A 21,005-nucleotide genomic window follows, 5' to 3' on the forward strand; every position below is an offset into this window, starting at 1 on the left:
CGGCTAGTCCCACGAATTCGGGTATACCCGGGTGTATTGAGGTTTGTGACTGTTTTCTGCCCGAGTGCATTGGGTTATTTTCCAGGCAGGGATTGAAGCATTTTATTCCCGCTGGCTGCAATACTGCACAGTATATATATATATATATATATATATACTGCATTACAATTCATAAATTTATGCCATCTGGTAGACACGCGAAGCATTGCAGCCTATTAAATCCTAATCATTATCATTTAACAGATCAGCCGCCCGTCAGCCAGGCATGAACCCAGGCTGGGAAGGCAAACGCAACGGGGCTTGTCAGAGGTGAGGAGCGGCGCATTCCAGGTATCTGCCAGGTACATACTGGGTATTTGCTCGAATAAAGTGTGTCGGTGCAGTATTACTATTGTGAAGCGCTATGTATATTAATGGCGCTATATAAATAAAGACATACAGTACAATACAATGTCCAACCTTTTTTTGAAGATATCTATTGTATCTGCAATTACAGTCTCCATGGGTTATGAATTCCACATTTTTAATGTAAAGTACCCTTTCCTTTGTTGCTGGTGAAATCTCCTTTCCTCCAACCTTAAGGTATGACCCTGTGTCATTTGTACTGCCCTTGGGCTGAATAGTTCTTTTGAAAGATCTTCGAATTGTCCCAAATATATTTGTACATACTTATCATATCCCCTCTTAGACGCCTCTTTTATAATGTAAATAAATCTAATTTAGCTAGCTTCTCCTCTCGTCAGAATATTCATCCCCTTTATTAATTTGGTGGCCCTTCTCTGCACTTAGTTTACTGACGAAGCACGCAGTTGCGAAACGCGTAGACGTCACGTGAGGCTGCTCAGCGCGCTTTCCCATTGGCTGGTGCAGTGCAACCAGGAAGTTCAGGCGAACGGGACAACTGCTATTGGATTGTGCAGTCCGGACTTATCATCAGCACATCCTATGGTTGCTCCGCTCTGACTATATTGGTTAGCACACACTCCCCTTTGTGGTTTTGTTTGCTACAAGCATTGTTTTTTAGTTACTTATTTCGGTTTTTTTTGCACTTGTCTGTTATGTCAGTGGCTTATGCTTTCTGATTCTTATAGTTAATATTACCACTAGTTGTTATTGTTTAGTAATGAGTTATTTTACATTTTTCTTTTTTTAGTATCAATTATTGATCTACAGTATTTACTACCTGTGTTTTATATATTTCATCATGATCGGTAGTTATACCGTGGTTTCTATGTCCTTGTTTGGACTTTATGCAGATACCTTGTAATAAATGTATACATATTTTACTGACCCCCGGTTGCGCTGTTTGCAATATACTACATATGTGCACTACTTCAGTGAGCTATGTCCTGCCCAGGACGTATGTGCCCCTTAAACTTAAATAAACTAAACAGTATTATATTGGAAATGGTGGTAAAGGCCACAGCTTTATTAATTTAACATTCATCTTTAATAGTCACTCATAACAACTTTAGCCTTCCGGCCAGAAGGCAACAAATGATAAATATCATACCAAATATTTATCTGCAAAGAGTTTAAACTTATCAGGAGAGGCTCAGTGAGTAAAGACACAATTGAACCTGGTTCAATTCCCGGTGCGACCTTGGGCTCCTTTTGACCTTGGGCAAGTCACTTTATCTCCCTGTGAATCAGGCACCAAAAACATAGATTGTAAGCTCCATGGGGCCTATGCCTGCAAAATGTCTCTGTAAAGCGCTATGTAAAACTAGCAGTGCTATACAAGAACATGCTATTATTATTATTATCACACCAAAAAATGTAATAACAGACACCCCAAAGCCATTTGAAATATCACATTGGCTTTGGACGACCCCTTTCAATAGTTCCTTGAAAACCAATATTTAAAAAGTCCAGACCAATGTGCGACAAATTAATGAAATCATTCCTGTAAAGGCCTGTACCACCATTCTCCAAATCTGTCACAGAAATAGCCCTATTTAGCTTTCTCCTACTATACATGTCTCGAGAGGTTTAAACTTCTTAAAAATAAGACAATTAAAAAGACTTACTACCTCAGACCAAATGACTAGGAAGGACTAAGGACTTACAAAATACGCTAAATCTCTTTTTTTAATTTGATGCATTAATGCCGACATCTGCATATTCCCCAAATCATTCCTACCCGCATGAATTATTGACATCCAGATCTCTAAACCAATGCTTTCTGCCTAATATCCAAAGGAGAATTTCACCCCATCTTAAACCTCTATGGCCTAACTAAACAGCATCTCTGTCCTCCAAACCCAGATGACAGCCATAAGGATGAAATAAGGCTTGTATACCCGCCCAATGAACAAAGGAACATCCCAAGATCCAGATGACTTTCTTATTGCTACTTGCAAGAAATTAAGGAATAAAAGATTAATTTATTATAATAAATCTTAACAATAGCAGGATGAATCCGGTGCATCAGAAAAATGACTATATTCATTTTATAACATGACAAAATACATAAATATGACCTCCTTCTTAAAGTTGATAAAAATATCAGTGTTCCACACACATATGTATATATATATATATATATATATATATATATATATATATATATATATATATATATATATATATATATATATATATACATATATACATATATACATCACACACACACACACACACACACACACACACACACACACACACACACACACACACACACACACACACGTGCCTAGGGTTGTCTATGGCAATGAACACAAACAGCCTGGGTGGCACAATCAACATCTCCCCAGAATCACAAGTAGCAGTCCAATAGGTAATATATTTGGAAATACAGTGGTAACCAATGCATTTCGGGCAAGTTACCCTTTATCAAGGTGATCACATTGATAAAGGGCAACTTGCCCAAAATGCGTTGGTGCGTATTTTACTATGCTGGGGTCTTATATGATCCAATACAGTTTCTATTATTGCATATGTGAGCCTCCTCTGGATCTTGTTATTCAACTTTTTGCAGTGCTCTGCTATCTTTTATTATAATAAATCTGGCCTGATATAGCTTTTAAAACAATTAGAATGCCATCTCCCAATCCACTTGATTACCTGTTTCCCTAAACCCAATTCGCTGCACCTATTCTAAAATAGTGCGAACCGTAATCCGAAGCATTAAAACCCAACCTTACTAAACATTTCTTGAAAATTGTAATAAATTGACATTTCGATAATGAACTAGAATCTTCATGAACCAAAAAACTACAAAACACTCAAATAAAAAAAATCAAAGTAGACACAGGACAAATAAGCTTATCGTCAAAACCAAATAAATGGATAGAATTAACTTTACCCAACTGATCAGTTGTGAAACTACGAATAAACAACCTCATTTCATTATCTAAAAGAAAAAAGTTTTCAAATCCTAAACCTACAACCGGCTTATTATGGGCAACTAACTCACTTATCCCAAGAGCCCCAAAACATGCTAAAACAAAGGCAATAAAGTAAAATAAAGACTTAAATAAAACTACTTCATAGGCTGAAAAACATAAAATGTCTAACATACCGTAGAAAACAATTATTTTAATAAACTGGGCATTACAACCTTTTTTTAATAACCTTTAAAAACTTGTTAATTAAAAACTCTTAATTAAATCTTGAAAACCACATAACTTCTTAAAAAAGTAAATACCTGCTAAATACTTAGTAAAGAAGACACAGAAATGTTATTCTCAACCTTATCTAAAAAAAAGACAAAAAATGACTTAAAGAATCATTCATTACTAGAGGATTTCTTACTGTCCCAAAACCAGCAACATTCCTTCCATGCCTTACTATATAAAGTCCAAGTAGAAAGTACCAAAGAATAGCTGACCAAACTTCCAATTACATAACCAGATCCCAAAGAAACAAAGGCCACACAATACCCTCCGTGTCCGCATACGGAGCCAGACAACGGAACAACTCCCACTGCCAACGAGAGAATGCACCCGCAATGTTATTTTCAATGCCAGGAACATGTTTCACTTTAAATAAAATATATTGCAAACATCTCAAAACTAGAATCAGTGAAGAGAAGAAGCAGAAATCTTATTAATAGCAAACACCACACCCAAATTATCTGAATGAAAAAAATAATCTTATTTTTTTAAATAAGTCACACCAAATATCCACAGCCACAACAATTGGAAATAACTCAAAAGCACCAAATTCTTAGACAAACCCTTTTGCACCCAATATTCAAGCCATGGTTGCAGCACACCAAGGTCCTTTTAAAAGACCCCAAATACTACTGCACTAGCACCATCTGCAAATAGCTCAAAGTCGCAATTAGCAATTAAATCCTTCTGCATGCAAGAATGACCATTAAACCTCTTTGGGGTGTATTTTTAAACTGACAATACCTCTTGGAGCTCTTTAAATAATCTAATATGATGATGAGGAAGCTTAACACATGCCGAGGCTGCTGTTAGCCGCCTAGAAAATATCCTTCCCATAGGCATAATCCTACAAGCAAACTTTAAATGCCCAATTAAAGACTGTAACTGTTTTCAATTACATTTTCTTAACTGATAAGGCTAACGAAATTAAATCGTGCAACTAAATAAAAAAACATCAATTTCAATACCCAAAAAGGTAATTACTGAAACTGGGCCTACAGTTTTGTTCTTTTGTCAAAGGTACAACAGATCTATTTGCTAACCATTCAACAGATTGTAATAACCTAAAACAAAAATCACTCCTGGAAGCACCAACAAATAAAAAAATAATCTAAATAGTGTAAAATGAATTTGGTATTTTTCTCAAAACAAGCTACCAATTCAAGAAACTAAGAAAAAGCTTAGAAATAAGAACAAGATAAGGAGCAACTTATAGGCAAACATTTATTAAAGAAATAAAAAAAAAAACCTCAAGCTTAAAGCGCAGCAAATGAAAACATAAACGATGAATAGGTAACAATCTTAAAGCAGCCTTGATATCAGCTTTGACTAAAAGAGCACTCTTACCACACTCTCTATTTAAACAAACAGCCGACTCAAAAGTTGCGTATGACACATTACAAATATCCTTTTAAATACCATCGGTAACCGACATGCCTCTCGGGTAAGACATTGTGAATTAAACTATATGTACTAGGTTCCTTCTTAGGCTGCGCTTATAGTGCCGGGCGACAGCGACGCGACGTTGCGTCAAAACAAATGCATTGCCGCTGTCGCATGCGCTTATAGTAAGCGCGACGCAACGGAGCGACGGCTTGGTCGCGATTGCTGGAAGTCATCTCAATTTGATTTTTCCAGCGGCCACAGCCTGCCATCGCATTGCTGTCGCAGGCACTATAAGGGTAGCCTTAGGCTGCGCTTATAGTGACGGCGACAGCGACGTAATGTCGCGTCAAAACAAATGCACTGCCGCCGTCGCGTGCGCTTATAGTAAGCGTGACGGAGCAACGGTTTGGTCGCGATCTATGGAAGTCATCTCAATTTGATTTTTCCAGCGACTGCAGCCTGCCACCGCGTTGCTGTCGCCGGCACTATAAGCGTAGCCTTAGGCTGCGCTTAAAGTGATGGCGACAGCGACGTGATGTCGCGTGCGCTTATAATAAGCGCGACGAAGCAACAGCTTGGTCGCGATCTCTGGAAGTCATCTCAATTTTATTTTTCCACTGACGCAGCCTGACGTCGCCGTCGCCGACACTATAAGCGTAGCCTTAGGAACCACACCTAAAGGGAACCTGGTAAAATGTATAAAATGTTTCTCCAAAAAGGGGCCTGCAATTGTAAACAAAAAGGGGCCTGCAATTCAATAACTTTTTCTTTAACTGTTTACTAATGTAGCACCCTGCTATGTCTCTATGGCTTAGCATTTGTTAGTCTTGGTAATAGCAGGCAGTGCTAGAATTAAACCCCTGTTCTGCATGTACAGCTATGGCAGAACTACTGGCAATGTTAGAGTTAACAAGCTTGCACATAGCCCTGCATGTGAGTAGTCTCATGCACAAGTTATAATGTTGCAACTCCCAGGCACGTGCTAGACTGGTGAGGCATGAGACTGAGCTAGGAAGTCATGTGAGTAGTGGGGTGACTGACTTGCTCTAGCAAGTTCTGCCCAGAGACTGGGGATAGCAAGGGTTACACCCCCTGGGTATATAAGTTGGGGACCCTCCCCTTTATCATTAGGTTCTAGGGAGCTCCTGAGTTCATGTGCCTGACTCCTGGTGAGTCCTGTCCTGCCCAGGGAAGAGATGATACTTCTGGGCCAGGAGATTGAGACCAAGCCTTGGGTGAGGATTTATTCTAAGGCCCATCTGTCCATGGATGGGGAGAGGGTTAATTGCCTCAGGTTTTCAGTTCCTGCTGAATCCTATCCGACCCAGGTAAGGGTGACATTTTTATCGTATTAAAACTAACCTATAACACCAAAACATTCATAATCTTCCAAAATAATATCGATATGTTTAAATAAAGAACTACCAATTAAAGTGTCCTTTTATATTAAAACACTTGCATAAATACAAAATGCTTGTAGCCAGTTACTAAAAGATTTAGGAATATACTTTCTTCTCTCTTCAGCAACTTTATCACATTTAAAACCTATCTCCTTCATACCTGGTAATAAAGAGAATAAATCTATATAGTCTTTCTTCCAAATGTGTTCTTTAACTGATAAAGATAAGTGGATACGTAAAGGAGTTGTTTAACATCCCATAACATCCTTGTAACATCAATCTTTAACCCTAAAATTATTACAGCTCTTTTCATTAATCATATTTACAAATATTACATTTGATATATTACATCATTAGAAACATTATGAACAGGTAACCAAACATTAGACATTACTAACTTTCTGAACACTTAGTTTTTCCACTAAATGCACATTTTTTAAATGAACAAATGATGAGTTCTTACCAAAAGAAGATCCTTCAGCAGCAGTTGATAGACGAGATGACCCAGGTAATTCCTCCTCCCGCTTGTCAGTCAAGGAAACTAGAGATACAGGCATTGGATGCCCCAGTCTTCCAAGCCTCCTGCATTGAGATAAGACATTTGAAAGTCGAGCTGCGTTTCCATTTGCTTCAGCCTCTTTAGCCTTTGATGCTGTAACCCCCTTCTTCCTGTCAGCTGACTTTTGCCTTGCCGCGGAGCTGCATTGAGAACCAGGATCCTTCAGAGAGAGAAAGCCTCTCCACTGGCTTCTGCCTTCCGAGAAGGATCAATTAAGCAAGAATGGAGCCATTCTCCAATACCATTCTATTTAATGAAATCCAGCATAGACTCTAGCTCAGCAATCTTTTGTGAAGCCATTGCTCAAAATCAGAGAGCTAGGGGGGCGTAGATGACCATCGAGCTGAACAGTTGCACAGCTCCTGAGCTCCAGAGCTTTATAAAGGAAAGACAAAACCCATCTAACTATTAAAGAAACTGCCCCAATGATTTTAGGGGATCAGGAAGAGGCAGTGGCCCTCCCGGGGACAAAAAGATCCCCCGATAAGTAGAGGCACTTGACTAGATGGTGCTAGAGAAGAGCCGGGCCCGGGGAAACAAGATGGCGCGACTCGTGCCTGAAAAGGTAGACGCGGGGGTCTGGAAGTGACAGACCCGGCACCCAAGCACAACAACCATCTCTGGACTGGGGACGGGGGTCGCGACTTGCCGTGGACGGTCGTGGAAGTGGGCAGACCGATCGCGGGGGCAGCACAGCCAGATAAGCGCGGAAGACGGGCATCTTGAAAGTGAACTCCTTCTGGAGTGGCGCAGAGCCGGTGAGTCTTTCCCCCCACCCCCGGGTTGTGGAGTAGGCATCAGAGGAGACCGTGGGGGATCCCTCCCTGCGGAGGAGGTTGGCTGCGGCTGGAGGTGGGGATGGAGGGCTTACCCGGTCCACACGCTGCTCTGCCCCCCTTCTCCTCTGCAAAATTCACCAGCCTGTGAAGGGGAAAAAGGACAGCAGGAGAAGAGAAATAAATAAATAAAAAACAGAAAGAGTCTACATACTGCAAACAGTATAAAAAACACACACAAACATGAGGAACTCTATGGGCAAATATATTAGCTCTGAGTTCGGCAATTTAAGGCTGAGGAATGGAGACGCATGTGTGATGCGGACCATGATGGATGCGGACCATGATGGAGAGCCAGCTTAGGGGGATGAAGCAGCGGATCTAAAAACAAGCCAGGGACGCGTTAATGTTCCCAAATACCCGATCCAGACCGTCGGTGTCCTCCCCTAAGCCACAAATGTCTTCAAAACAACAACAGAAAAAAGCCTTGCAGAAAGGTATCCAGCAATATTTTCCTTAAAAAAACACCCAAGCAGAATCCCAAGACGGTGGGGGTCCAACACGCGAGAGAATACTCGGACTCTGAACCAGAACAGGAGATGACAGAAAGAAATTCCACAAAACAAGATATTGAGAAACTTTTTCTTAGACTACAGTTTATGGTCCAGACGGATATTCAAATGGCCCTAAAGGGGATCACACAGGACATAACAGACATAGGATCCCTCACACACATCTTAGAAGAAAAAATGGATGACACAGCAAAGGCTGTGCAATCCACTAAAGCTAAAGTCCAACTCATGCAAAACCGCATAGACGAAATCAGCAGGAGACAGTAGGATGCGGACAACCGGGCCAGAAGAAACAACTTGAGAATCTGTAATATTGCGAAATCAGTGCTGGGCCGGAAGAATTTCTGATGTGATGGTTCAGGGCCCTCCTGCCGGAATAACCAGCAGAGCAACTCCTAATGGATAGATGCCACAGGGCCCTGCGCCCCAGACCCCCATCAGGTGATACGGCTAGAGATGTAATCCTCAGATTACACTATTACAAAACTAACACCCACAAGGAACGATCACACACCTTTGAAAATATGCCCCTCCAGATGTTCCAAGATATAGCCCCATCCACTCTGGCTGAATGAATGTAAGGAATCCGTTTCTGTCTTTGATTCTAGCCTTGCAGTTTTCAAAACCTCCCCCTGGCAATCAATGGCACATGTGCTGCCTTTCACTACAGCGTCAGCCCTGTGCTTCATCATTGGAGGAATGCTCACACACCTCCCTCCTGTGATTGGCTCTCTGCCCTTTATATACTGTTCCCTCACACTGCTTCAGTGCCGAGCATAATCCAACCCTGGATGTCACTGTGTTCTGCCACAAGCCCCTGACTTGTCCGGTTCCTGGTTTCTGTTCCTGGTTCCCGTTCCAGTGTTTCCTGAGACCTGCTGATATTCTCCTTTCAGCCGAGGTCTGTTCCTGGTTCCAGTTCCTGGTTCCGGAGACCTGCTGCCTTTTCCCCTTGCAGAGGTCTGCCTTCGTATCCCTGAGGCCTGCTGCGCTCTCTCCCTCACTGAGGCCTGTTTGGACTTCTGTGCTGAAGCACTGGTTTGCCAGTGCTGCTCTGTGGTGTGCCTTCCGGTCTGCCATCTCCCTTTGCTGCGACTGGTACCATGGGCCATTCCCGCTCCTCATGCAAAGGTCACTCCCGCGCTGTTGCTCCTGCACTGAAGCGGAGCTCACCTGATTCCCCGTTGCCGAAACCCTGCCTGAATTCCGACTACGCTGCCTTCTCTAAACCTGACCCAGCTTCGTTTGACTATGAAATCCGCACTCCGGATCAGGCTACTCGGTCTAAGATTGGTGACTATGTAACCCCACCTCAGCCACGCGGTCCGGTCCCGGTTTGTGGCGAGCACGTCCGTGACAATGAAGAAACCTACGACCGGTGACTGAAGAGCTGCGCGATAAGGGAGTCTGTTACCACTGGGGATTTCCTTGTAAAATTTGAGGGATTTGGACAAAACTGCTACCTTTTTGGAGAGTCTGGGCATCACACCACCACAAGACCTCGAGACTCCTAGACCTCAGCGAATCCCAGCTCCAGAATGCACAAAGTCCAAGACAAGAGACGGACCACCAAAAATCCATCTGATAGAGCTCCTGGTACAAAAGCAATCGGCTGACTCCCCACTCACATGGGTTCAAGGTAAACGCACCCCATAAGCCCACTTAGTGCTCATAGATGTGTCAATCTCCTGCCCTGAGCTGGACATTTGTTATCAGTCAACTGCTACCTGAAGTGAAAAGAGGGATGAGTGAGACTTTGAAATGGGTCCAGACATCTGTCATAGACTTTCATGTGAAATACAGAGACAGAAAGTACTGTTAAGAGGCCTAGAGACTTTACAGTTACTATGCGTTTGAGATGTGGACATATCTATTTATATATATAGTTATATATTGCCCCCACTGTGGCACCGATGGTCACAAATATGGTTTGAATAAACAGGTTTGGGTTCAGTTGTGAACAAATAATCAAGAAGGAATCAAGAAGGAAGTTTGTTTTATGAAGGTCCCCAAAAACAAGCTATAAATGGCCAGTCGGCCACTTTTGAGTTTGATTCCATTTGCTCTCACCCCCCTTCCCTTTCCAGATGTGGCCATCGCCCTCTACTGCCGGCAGGCACGGTGGTATAGATGAATGGTGATCTGAACTAATAAGAGATTTCTGATCTACACATACTGTAAATATGTATTCCTCAGCACAAAAACTGCTCCTTCTTGCTTTAACAGCTTGCACAGGTAAGCATAGCTACGGGAAGTGCAGAGGGCAGGAGTTTTACATCGATCTTTTGTCTGATCTGTCTCTTAGGTTTCCATTGTGAAGCTCGAAGCAGTTCAGAACTCCACTTAATGCTACTGTAAGAGTATGGAGAGTAGAAAATGGATTACAACACCTCAACTACATCGATAGTTGTGGTGATCTTATTATTAACGCTAGTCCCTAGTGTGGCAGTGGAATTTTCTCAATCAAACTTTGGTTTGCAGTTTGTATTATGCCTATCCAAATATTGTGCAGGCGGGATATGTTACACACTATACAAGCCAGTATTTTGTCTATTTTTAATATACTGTAGTTATTTTTTGTTTAGTTTTTGTTGTAACAAAAGAAAAAGATTGTGTATTTAGAGAGATTCTGATGCATCTCTATTTGGTATAAATACAGTACAGATGGGTGAAATTATTGCAAAAATGCAAATCCTCTGCGAATTTGCACATTCCTTTCTGCGGGTCAGTCTCTAAAAGGCAGATTCATATATTTTTTTAGCACTGAAAATCCGCAGATAGATTTGTATTTGTAAAAATCAAAATCTGTTTGCGGATTCCACACCCTGAAATTTGGGTGAGAATGAGGGACCGACTTTTGTGCTTTACTTCTCACTGCTTAATACCTATACCCCCTCCCCCTAAAAGCAGACCACTTCCACTTCATGGTGGCTGTAAGAGACGTGTTCAGAAGTATGCAATGGAGACTGTTTTAAGGTGAAATTAAAATAAGGCTTTATTGCGCCTGTTGCTTTAAACACAGCAAACATGTAAATCAGCAAACAAAATCCTCTCCACTCTGGAGTATATATACACTTGTGATCCAGTTCTCTTTAACTGCGTGGTTAGCCCAGCGATTCACCAGCCCAAATCATAGAGACATTCATATATATAGATAGACATAGATAATAGTCTTATAAGAAAATCTTATCTGTTAGCTGGGTTGCTGTAGGGGAAGCTTCTCTGCTCTCTTGGATCTGCACCCTTGTGTGCTAAGGCAATGTCAGGCTCCAAGTTTAGAATCTTGTCCCTTTGTCTTGTTGTCAGCTTGCCGCTCAAGACATCTGTCCTTCCTTGGTTCAGCCCAGTTGTGGACTAAGGAATCTCCCCTCCTGTCTCAGAAGCAGGCTTTTTCTAACACCTGTAATCAGACAGGTGGTGTTAGTTAATTGCTTACCAGCAGTTAACCACCACACTGCTGGATTAGTGGCACATTTGTGAACAGGGATAAGTCCCCTGTCACAGTGGCCAACTCAATGTTCCTCATGCACAAAAGGAGCATACCTGAGATACTTTACCTGTGAGATATTGTTTGCTAATAGCTGGATTTGATGCAGGTCAGAGCTCAAATGTATTGTATGCTGTGACCGTGGGCTAAAATTCTCACGCGGCCAGCCAGAGAACTGCCCACGGATTTACCCTGGAAAGTGGCTCAGAACCGGAGGTTCCGTCTCTAATCACTGTAATAAACAATACAAATGCCTGTTACTGTGATGCCTCTCTGCTGCTAAATAGCAAAATGTGACCGTTTGATTTGAATGTTCTTAAGCACATTCTTTTTCAAAGTTTAACAGATCACACACGTAGAATAAGTATGGTACGGTGTTCCACAATTTTCCTAAATCCATTGGGGCTTTGTACCAAGGCAATTTTGGAGCATAGAAAGTATATTTTTATGCATTGCACAATTTTTCAGTGCACAGTTGCATCAAATGTAAGAAACAGTTTTTTTTTACATGTGGTGCAAATTGTTACCAGCTTTTAATTTAGTTGTTATTGCAATGCAGACTGAAGGGAGAGAAAGTAATACATGGGTGCACAATGTGATACATCTCATCATATTCTCCGTTACTCCTCTTTTAGACAAAGAGCCAAGAGGTCCATACACGGACAAAAAGCCGAGATGAAAATAATTGACTTACCAAATAGACATTGTTTTCACTGATTATATAATATCAAGAAGCTCGTTCTATAAGATGTGAAGTGGCCATTGTGGCCGTTTTCATCTGAAATTTAACATTAAAATCGAAGGGAATTTCACCCAAAAATGAGCTGATTGGCTACTTCAGATCATATAAAATAAGTCCCAAAATGGCATCTAAACGGTTAAAAGGAACCCCCATCTGGGGCTGAGCTGTATCTTCAGCTCTGCTGAAACTTCCCGGTTCCAGAGAAACTGACAAACTGAAGTTAATACCAGAGAGATACAGTGGGAGCAGGAACTAATAGTTACATTTATACTTTTATGAAGGTACAATACAGATGCAGCCACCAGTATCCGACCACTTGCCTGGGAAAATACTGGGACTATCTCATAGTAAATGCTGAAACATTTCTGTGAGATTCTGCGGTCAGACTAATGGCCCATCGGATTAACACAGCGGGGGTCCCTGCCGTTCCATTCAGTTTAAATGGGACATTCTGGGATCCCTGCTGTCTTAATCCAATGGGCCATTAGTCTGGCTGCAGAAATGTTGCCGTTTCCTGGGAGATTGCCAAAGATTCTCCAAGGCAAGTCATTGGATATTGGTGGCTGCATCTGTATAATGCAGTAAAAGTCTTGTGCTCCATAATGCCAAGTTGAGTACAAGTGATGCCTGTCTGAGGTTTCGAAATGGAAACTTTCATGATTATTCACAAAAGTGTCATCCACCTGCATAGGTTTGAAAGCTGCCACTGTCAAACATTATGGTTAAAACAAAAATCATTCCTATCCAACAATGTATTGTTTTTGTGTCAAATTACCGTACCCTGCTGGGTAATTTAGAAGTATGGTACATTGTGTAGTACTTAAAAATAAAAAATAAATCATTAATTTGCTATTTTTTTCTTGTACTACAAGCAAATCTAGTTACATAGTAGATGAGATTGAAAAAAGACATATGTCCATCAAGTTCAACCTATGCTAAATTTAGACGACAGATACTTATGCTATATACTGTACTTACAGTATATTGATTAACACACATTCCCAGCTAGCTCAAACTCCCACACCCACCACATGATGAATATATATTTGTCAACCAGAGAGCTACTGAGCGTGGCAATTGCATACAACAAGAGACAGGGGGTGCCCAATGCTACATCCCATTGACAAAACATATATGATGAAAAGTATAAAGTAAAATACTTCAATAATAATAATATTAAATACTTGGTTATTTGGTTAACCCTTTGGCCAAAGCGTCATAAGCCTGCATACCAAAGTCAAGGTATAACCAAATTAATGCAGGTCCTACACTACACTACACTGTGAACCCTTCCTTTTACCTCTGTAAGAGGGGAAGAACCATTATAGGTCTTGTTCCTGCAGCAAATGAAATGACCTCCCAAGGTAAAAAGGTGAAGGAGGAGGAGTGAGCTCTGGGGGGAGGTGCCACAGCCTCCAATTGACTGCTACCAGTCAGACGTAGATTAACACACATTCCCAGCTAGCTCAAACTCCCACACCCACCACATAATGAATATATATTTATGTCAACCAGAGAGCTACTGAGCGTGGCAATTGCATACAACAAGAGACAGGGGGTTCCACGTTGGTATGCAGGCTTATGACGCTTTGGCCAAAGGGTTAACAAAATAACCAAATATTTAATAATATTATTATTATTGAAGTATTTTACTTTATACTTTTCATCATATATGTTTAGTCAATGGGGTGTAGCATTGGGCACCCCCTGTCTCTTACAGTATATTGATCCAGCGTACTTTTGAAAAAGGAAAACAGAAAATAAAATAATTGGGGGGTTGGGGGGCTTCACTTACATACTTAAATGTTTATACATTGATTTTAAGCATTTTATACAATATAAGCCATACCAAATGCAGAATATCAATCATGAATGTTATCCCATCTAAGTACTTTGAAAGCAGCAGGACCGGTGACACTTTTTTGTGTGTTAAGAAAAAAAATAGGCGTACCAGGGGGAGAGGGGGGTTGTTACTATATTAATATAGTGTGGTGCTACAATCAGGGGTGGGTACAAGTTACAAGGACACAAGGAGAAGAAATCCTGCTAATGAGAGCACAAAATAATGGGAAGAGTGAAATGTGGGTGTACAAATAAAATTCCGTTTATTGGGAGCTATGTTCCAATAGTTAAAATAAAGGGTATAGTTGTATGACAAAAACTACAACCAAACTGTGTGTTGATTGGATAGTATTTCCAACCACACACGAAAATTGTGAATATTAAAGGATATGGCTGAAAATCAGATTCGAATAACCACAAATGATTTGTGGCGAGAAAGGATATAGTTGTTGCATTGTGCTTGCCACAATAAACCTTCATAAGTATCTAAGTGTCCACGCTGGAGATGGTACAGTATGGGGCTGCTCTCCTCGCCTGTGTCAGTTCATACAACACATAGAACTTCAATAATCCAAACCAGAAATACTAACACTATTTTCAGTTACATAATCTACAGTATGTTGCCAAAGATAAAGTATACTATGTGACAATGTACACTAATTTGACAGTGTTTCTATCACCTACAGAGGTGTCAACATTCTACTGCACTTTACTAGTTGTGGCTTTAGTTTGGTGCGAAATACATCTGTACTATTAAGATTGCTTAGTACCTCATACAGTGTGTTTTAATAAGGACGCTTACTGTCATATTATAAAACAAAATACTTATGGTTATTAGATAACTGTCCCAAATTGGCTAAAAAAATCTTGGATTGCTTTTTTCACTATATCTCAGAGCTCTTGAATTATCTGCCTACGCCCCTACCTCCTCTCACCCACCCCAATTCCTCTGTGGTCCCTGTGTGTGCTTTCCTTCTCGAAATTCAAGTTTAAGCTGCCGGTTGAAAGCTGTCATGGGATAGTTATCAGTGCCCTAATTTAATGACAACAAATGACTTGCTTTAATTAAGAATTGTAATTTTCCCAGCTATGATAGTACACTCCATACACCATGCCTTGTACATGCAGGTCAAAACAGGAGTTATGTACAGCAGCGGCAGCTTTTATTCGAGTAAAAGCCGCCGGCTGCATGCGTCTGGGAAGCGGGTAGCCGCGGCGCGTGGCGGCGCACTGTGACGTCACAGTAACATGCGCGCCCGGCTTCCCCGTCTTCCCCGGCTTCCGCAGGCTTCCCCGACACCCCTGGAGATCAAATTAAGGTAAGCGGGGGTGCGGGGAAGCAGAGGGGCAGAGCAGGAGCCGGGTACGGGGTCGGGAAGGGAGGAAAATTGCGCGCGAAGTGGAGGGGGGGTGCGTGGGGGAAACGCGGCGGCGCGCGGTTGTTACTGGCGGCAGCTGGGGTAGATCCCGGCTTGCCGGCGGCATTCAGTGCAATAAAAGATGTCGCTACTGTAGTACCAGATATGCCCCACGATATTACCATATTTATATTTTGACACCTTAATATAGAGGATCCTACTTACTTTTGAAGAGTTCTCTACTCATATTTTAATTTTAATAGTAACCACCCTGTGGTTGGGAATATGACCTATTTTAGAATAAACAAAACTGATTAAATAAAAGGCCTTTTTGACTTTAAGTTCATGTCTTCCTTTATATAGAGTGTAACAGCAAAAATCTGTTTTCGCTATGTTTAAAATCTTGCATTTACAGAAACTATCTAGAGCATGGGCTGCCTACAGTACTCCAGTCCTCAAATGCTACCAGCAGCTCTGGTTTTCAGGATATCCCTGCTTCAGCACAGGTGGCTGGAGCAGGGATATCCTGAAAAACCAGAGCTGCTGGTAGCTCTTGAGGACTGGAGTTGGCTATCCCTGATCTAGAGTCTATTTATTAAAGTCTCCCAAAATGAGGGCACCACCACTATATTTATTACAGAAAATGAAATCTATTAAAAACAATTGCATTTTTTCCTTTGATAAATCTGGTGCAATTCTCTTGCACTGTTTCCCCCCCCAAATTGCAGCATGCAACTGTAACTAACCACCTTGTGAAATGGGATGGTTCTGTCTGTCACTTGACTAGCAGTTAGTTCCAGGGAAGTGTCTGATATCGCTCGTATATCTTGACACAAATAGAATCTCAATAAAAACTATTTTTCCTTTTTCTTATTCATCTTTGTCATAGTTTCAAGGATAGCATGGAAAAATCGTCTTATTCAGACTGGTTAATAAATAACAGCATAGCAGAGCTAGTTGCTTCAACGGGTCTTCCAGTCAACATCAGCGATGCATACCAGGACCCTCGTTTCGATGCTGAAGTAAGTAACTTTACTTGTAGACTGGACAAAATCATCCATTGTTTGTTGTACTGAGTTCATATCGTTGGGGGGAAAATGGGCACCAAGCTGAAAATTAACTTTACACCCGATTATGGTTGTGAAACTGGCAATCCCCATCATTGTCGTTTTCTGACCAGGTTGGTCATTGAGAAACCTTCTATTCCGAAGGTCATTTTATTTCAATCATGAGTGGTAAATACTGGCATTAAACAATAATGAAGCTTACTGTCATATTATGAAAGAAAACAATTATGGGTATTAGATAACTCTCCCAAGTTGGCTAAAAAAAATCTTGGATTGCTTTTTTCACTACATTTCATAGCTCTTGAATTACAGATGCAGCCACCAGTATCCGATCACTTGCCTTGGAAAATCTGGGGCAATCTCGCAGTAAATGGATTATATAACGTTTATTTGTGGTGACTATCGGCATTACAAATGAATGTTATGTAATCCAATGTATAGAGTGTGTCGGCTTCTGTTCTTGCTACCCATTTCTATATCCTTGCACCTTCACAGAAACGTGCTTTAGTGTGCTAGCGTGCTATACACCCTGCATCCTATATTTCCATATTCATACACACACATAATATTGTAATACAATACATTATATTAACACCACTGGACTATAAAAATTGTTTTTGCATTTACTTTAAAAATGTATCGGGAGACCTTCAAGCCTTCATTTGTAAAAATGTGCAGTGCTGGAACCAGAATTATTGGGTTGCCGATTCTCAAATTTATTGGGTTGTATTGAAATGCCAAATATACTAGATTTCAGTTACCTGCAATCCTTTTGTTTAAAGAAAGTTTAATCTGTACTTAAGGTGTAGACCGAATGTATTAAATATAGATGCAGTGTGATAATTGGGTTTTATATGACAAAGCGTAGAAAGTTTTGAAACTCTTGTCATTCCTCACCCTTACTTTATACTGACATTACTACTGCTTTGAACTTCAACAGCTTGAAAAGATGTCACAGTCTTTTTCAATTGTTTGATCAGTTCAAAAGTTCTAAAGCAGGGAGGTTGCTTCCGATGACAACTGAAGTAGTTTTTTTCCTTATGTTATAATCGGATGGTATAAATGTTTCTTAAGTAACCAGTTGAGCCTTTCTTGAAATGTTTGAACTGAGAACGTTTCCGTTAGAAACAGTCAGTTTTACCAAAATGTGTAAACAAATCAAAGAAAACAGACTTGAAATTCCACACTTATCACTTATTCTCTACCTTCAAACCGATAGAAATGTGCAGAGTGTACATTCCATTTGTTCAATGTTTACCCCTAAGTGAAACCTACACTGTCAGAATCCCTTGTCTTTTGTAAAGCTGTAGTTTTTTTTAAAAAGTTTTTTTTATTTTATTATTACGGTATGAGAACAATATACTGCGTAGAGAAGAAGGGGGATTTTGGAGTGGATACAACACAAAACAATGGATCACATCAGAGTTATACAAGAAGAGATTTCCCAGAATAACAAACGATGTGTAACTCAGTTTAGCATTTAATTCTGTATACACTTCAGCCTTGGGTGCACTAAGAAGACGAAGGCCCCAAATTCACTAAGCTCAGTTAAATAACGTTTGGTTACCTAAATTAGTAACGGACATTGGTTTTATGAGATTGTAATGCATATCAAAGGTAATTAACTACAAAAACAACCACTGTTGTTTAGCTCATTAGCATAGAATTAATGTCAGGTTAAATTAGCATTGCCTTATGTTAGCTGCAAATAACACGAGCGAAAAGCAGAGAGAAAACACACCTCTATACAATACGTGGAGAGATACATGTGCAGATAAAGGAGCACACCTGAGATACCTGGGATATATGTTAATTGAGGTAATTTGAATACCCTTCTCCCAGCTCTCCTGCAAAACCAATATGTTAGGATCTGGATGGGATTAACACCACCTTTAAAAAAAAATTCAGGTTAAATGCCTGGGTTAACCTAAACAGTCTTTAGTGGATATGCGATATTATTCTTTTGAATATCATCAACACTTACAGCCAGAAAATTTTAAGCATACTGTGCTGTAAGTTATTTCAAGTGTAACGGTATTTCTGAACCGGCCTGACCCACCCAATCTCACATTGGTCCCTGTGGTCTAACCGGCCCCCATTACAGTGTGGTAGTGTCTGGTGGTGCACCTGTTGGCAACAGGACTCCTGAGTCTCCCGCATGATGGTGTGTGGGGAGGACCCGTCCAGACAGGCAGCTGAGGTAGTGTGCTGAGTCTCACCTAGTTCCAGTGCAGCGCCTCCACCTCATCAGGGTCCCTGCGTCCGCATGGGGATGATCCTGTTGAGGAACTCCTTCGTGGTGCTCCTCTCTGTACATTCACTCCACACATGTACACGAGAGGGTTTGTGATTGAGAACATCTTTATTGCCTGAGTGGGCTAGCTGCCCCTCGCAGTAGATATCTAGCCACTCATGTTCAGTCCGTGCCTCCCTTTAAAAGGTGTATCTCTCCTTAGATAGGGATTCCCTATCCCCGCAGGGATCACTGCCCTGTGCCAGGTCCCTGGACACAGTCTCCTCTTCAGTTACTATAACATAACCAGAACTTTCCAGTAACTCAGGCTGGTACTAGAACTTGAACTCCTCCTCTTCTTAGCTGAACTTGTACTAGAACTCTTTTAGAAACAGTGCTGTGCCTTATGTACACTCTGGAAGCTGACACACCTCTGACATCACTAACCATGGAGTCAGAGCATGTGACCACTCCCATCCATACACAGGGCACCCCACCAGGGTGTGAGGGCAAACCTCCATAATTACTGCTGGCATGCCCATAACTTACCAGGCCTTACTGTCAGCAGGAGAGATGACTGTAGCCATTTTACATGACCGCTACACAAGGCATAGCACTGTGTTCACGTTGTCCACTGTGTCCAATTTGTAATCAGACCTCTTAATGCACTGATTCTATAGTTTCATGTGTTCAATTTATCCCTACAAAACCCTGCTTCCTATCCTACATCTTTAAGCACCAATCCTATATACATAAATATATTTATTTATTTTTCAACTTGCCTGAACCGGGGACTCCTTGTGAGCTTTCATGGTATCCTGACCTTTTGGGGATCTCCCGTTCCACGAGCTGTGGAGCTGGCTGTCCAATGGGCAGGCTTGAAGATTCAAAAACATCGCAGTGCGACGGCCATCTAGATATGTTGTTTTTTATTGGTAACCCGTGGCCATGTTTGTAGTTTTTTTGTGAAAACTGCAGCTTTTAGCGTTGTCCATCACATTTTACAAAGGTAGTCATTTTCACTGATTTTTTTTCTTGCTACAGCCCTATAATCTCAGTAGGTGACCTTGTGTTACTTTAACAGCCGTTTTAAAAATAAAAACCTACATTATACATGGGGTATTGACCCCATGTATATCAGTATATAGCAATGCTCTTTTTTTGTCTACTGTGGATTCTTCTTTTCCAAATGAACAATCTATACTTTTTCTAGTGATATGATGGATGTCTTAAGGTGCCCAAAACTGTATTCACCATCCAAGGAGCAGCCTTCCCAGATATTTACATAGAGGCAAAATTATGCACTTTTCTTTCCCATCTAAGGCTGCAATTATGCAGCCGAACTGCAGGGCGCGCACATCTGTGATATCACAATAGCGACGTCGCAGAGCGACATGTTCACAAGCATATGCTACTGCACTCGCGGCTGCTGGCTGAAATCTGTTTTTTGATTGGACGGCCGCGTCATGTGACGCGGCAGTCACAACCCGAAAACAAATTTTTGCAAACGCTCCAACTGTCTCCCGCTTTGCAGAAGCAAGCGGGGAGACAGTCGCATTTGGTATATACAGTTTTCAGGTACATATACAAGTTGTTTTTGTGCCGCTCGGTGTTGCTACAGGCATTTTTGAGTATAATCACAGCCCTACACACCTTCTGAACCTGCTTACATGGCATAAACTGCATGTAGTACCAATGAAGTCTTATTTATGCGTTGTCCCCGATGTATACTTCGTATTATTTCCATTGTTTAACTTTTGTGTAAAATGAAATAAATGCATTTCTTACATTCGAAGCAGGACAATGTTAACATCAACTTGACACTGGTAGTTTTTTTTAAAAACAATAATAGTGGTAGAAAGGCTTTATCAAATTAAAGCATCTTACTATTTATATAGGTGTGTGGACTCCTTTTATGTAGTGAATACCTACAGTACGTTGCTTACTAAAACTTGGAAGGAAGGAA

At 41.1% G+C, this 21,005-nt stretch overlaps 1 protein-coding gene across 1 annotated transcript in view; it reads left to right on the forward strand.

Moving 5' to 3' along the window:
• The window catches only part of PDE11A (phosphodiesterase 11A), a 441,965-nt gene that overhangs the window by 239,362 nt on the left and 181,598 nt on the right, over positions 1–21,005 (forward strand). The window contains exon 6 of the mRNA XM_075608987.1: positions 16,629–16,761. Within this exon, the coding sequence (XP_075465102.1) occupies positions 16,629–16,761 (133 nt within the window). The remainder of the gene's footprint in view (positions 1–16,628; positions 16,762–21,005) is intronic.

This window comes from Ascaphus truei, chromosome 7 (genome assembly GCF_040206685.1).
Source record: "Ascaphus truei isolate aAscTru1 chromosome 7, aAscTru1.hap1, whole genome shotgun sequence".
Lineage (NCBI taxonomy): Eukaryota > Metazoa > Chordata > Amphibia > Anura > Ascaphidae > Ascaphus > Ascaphus truei.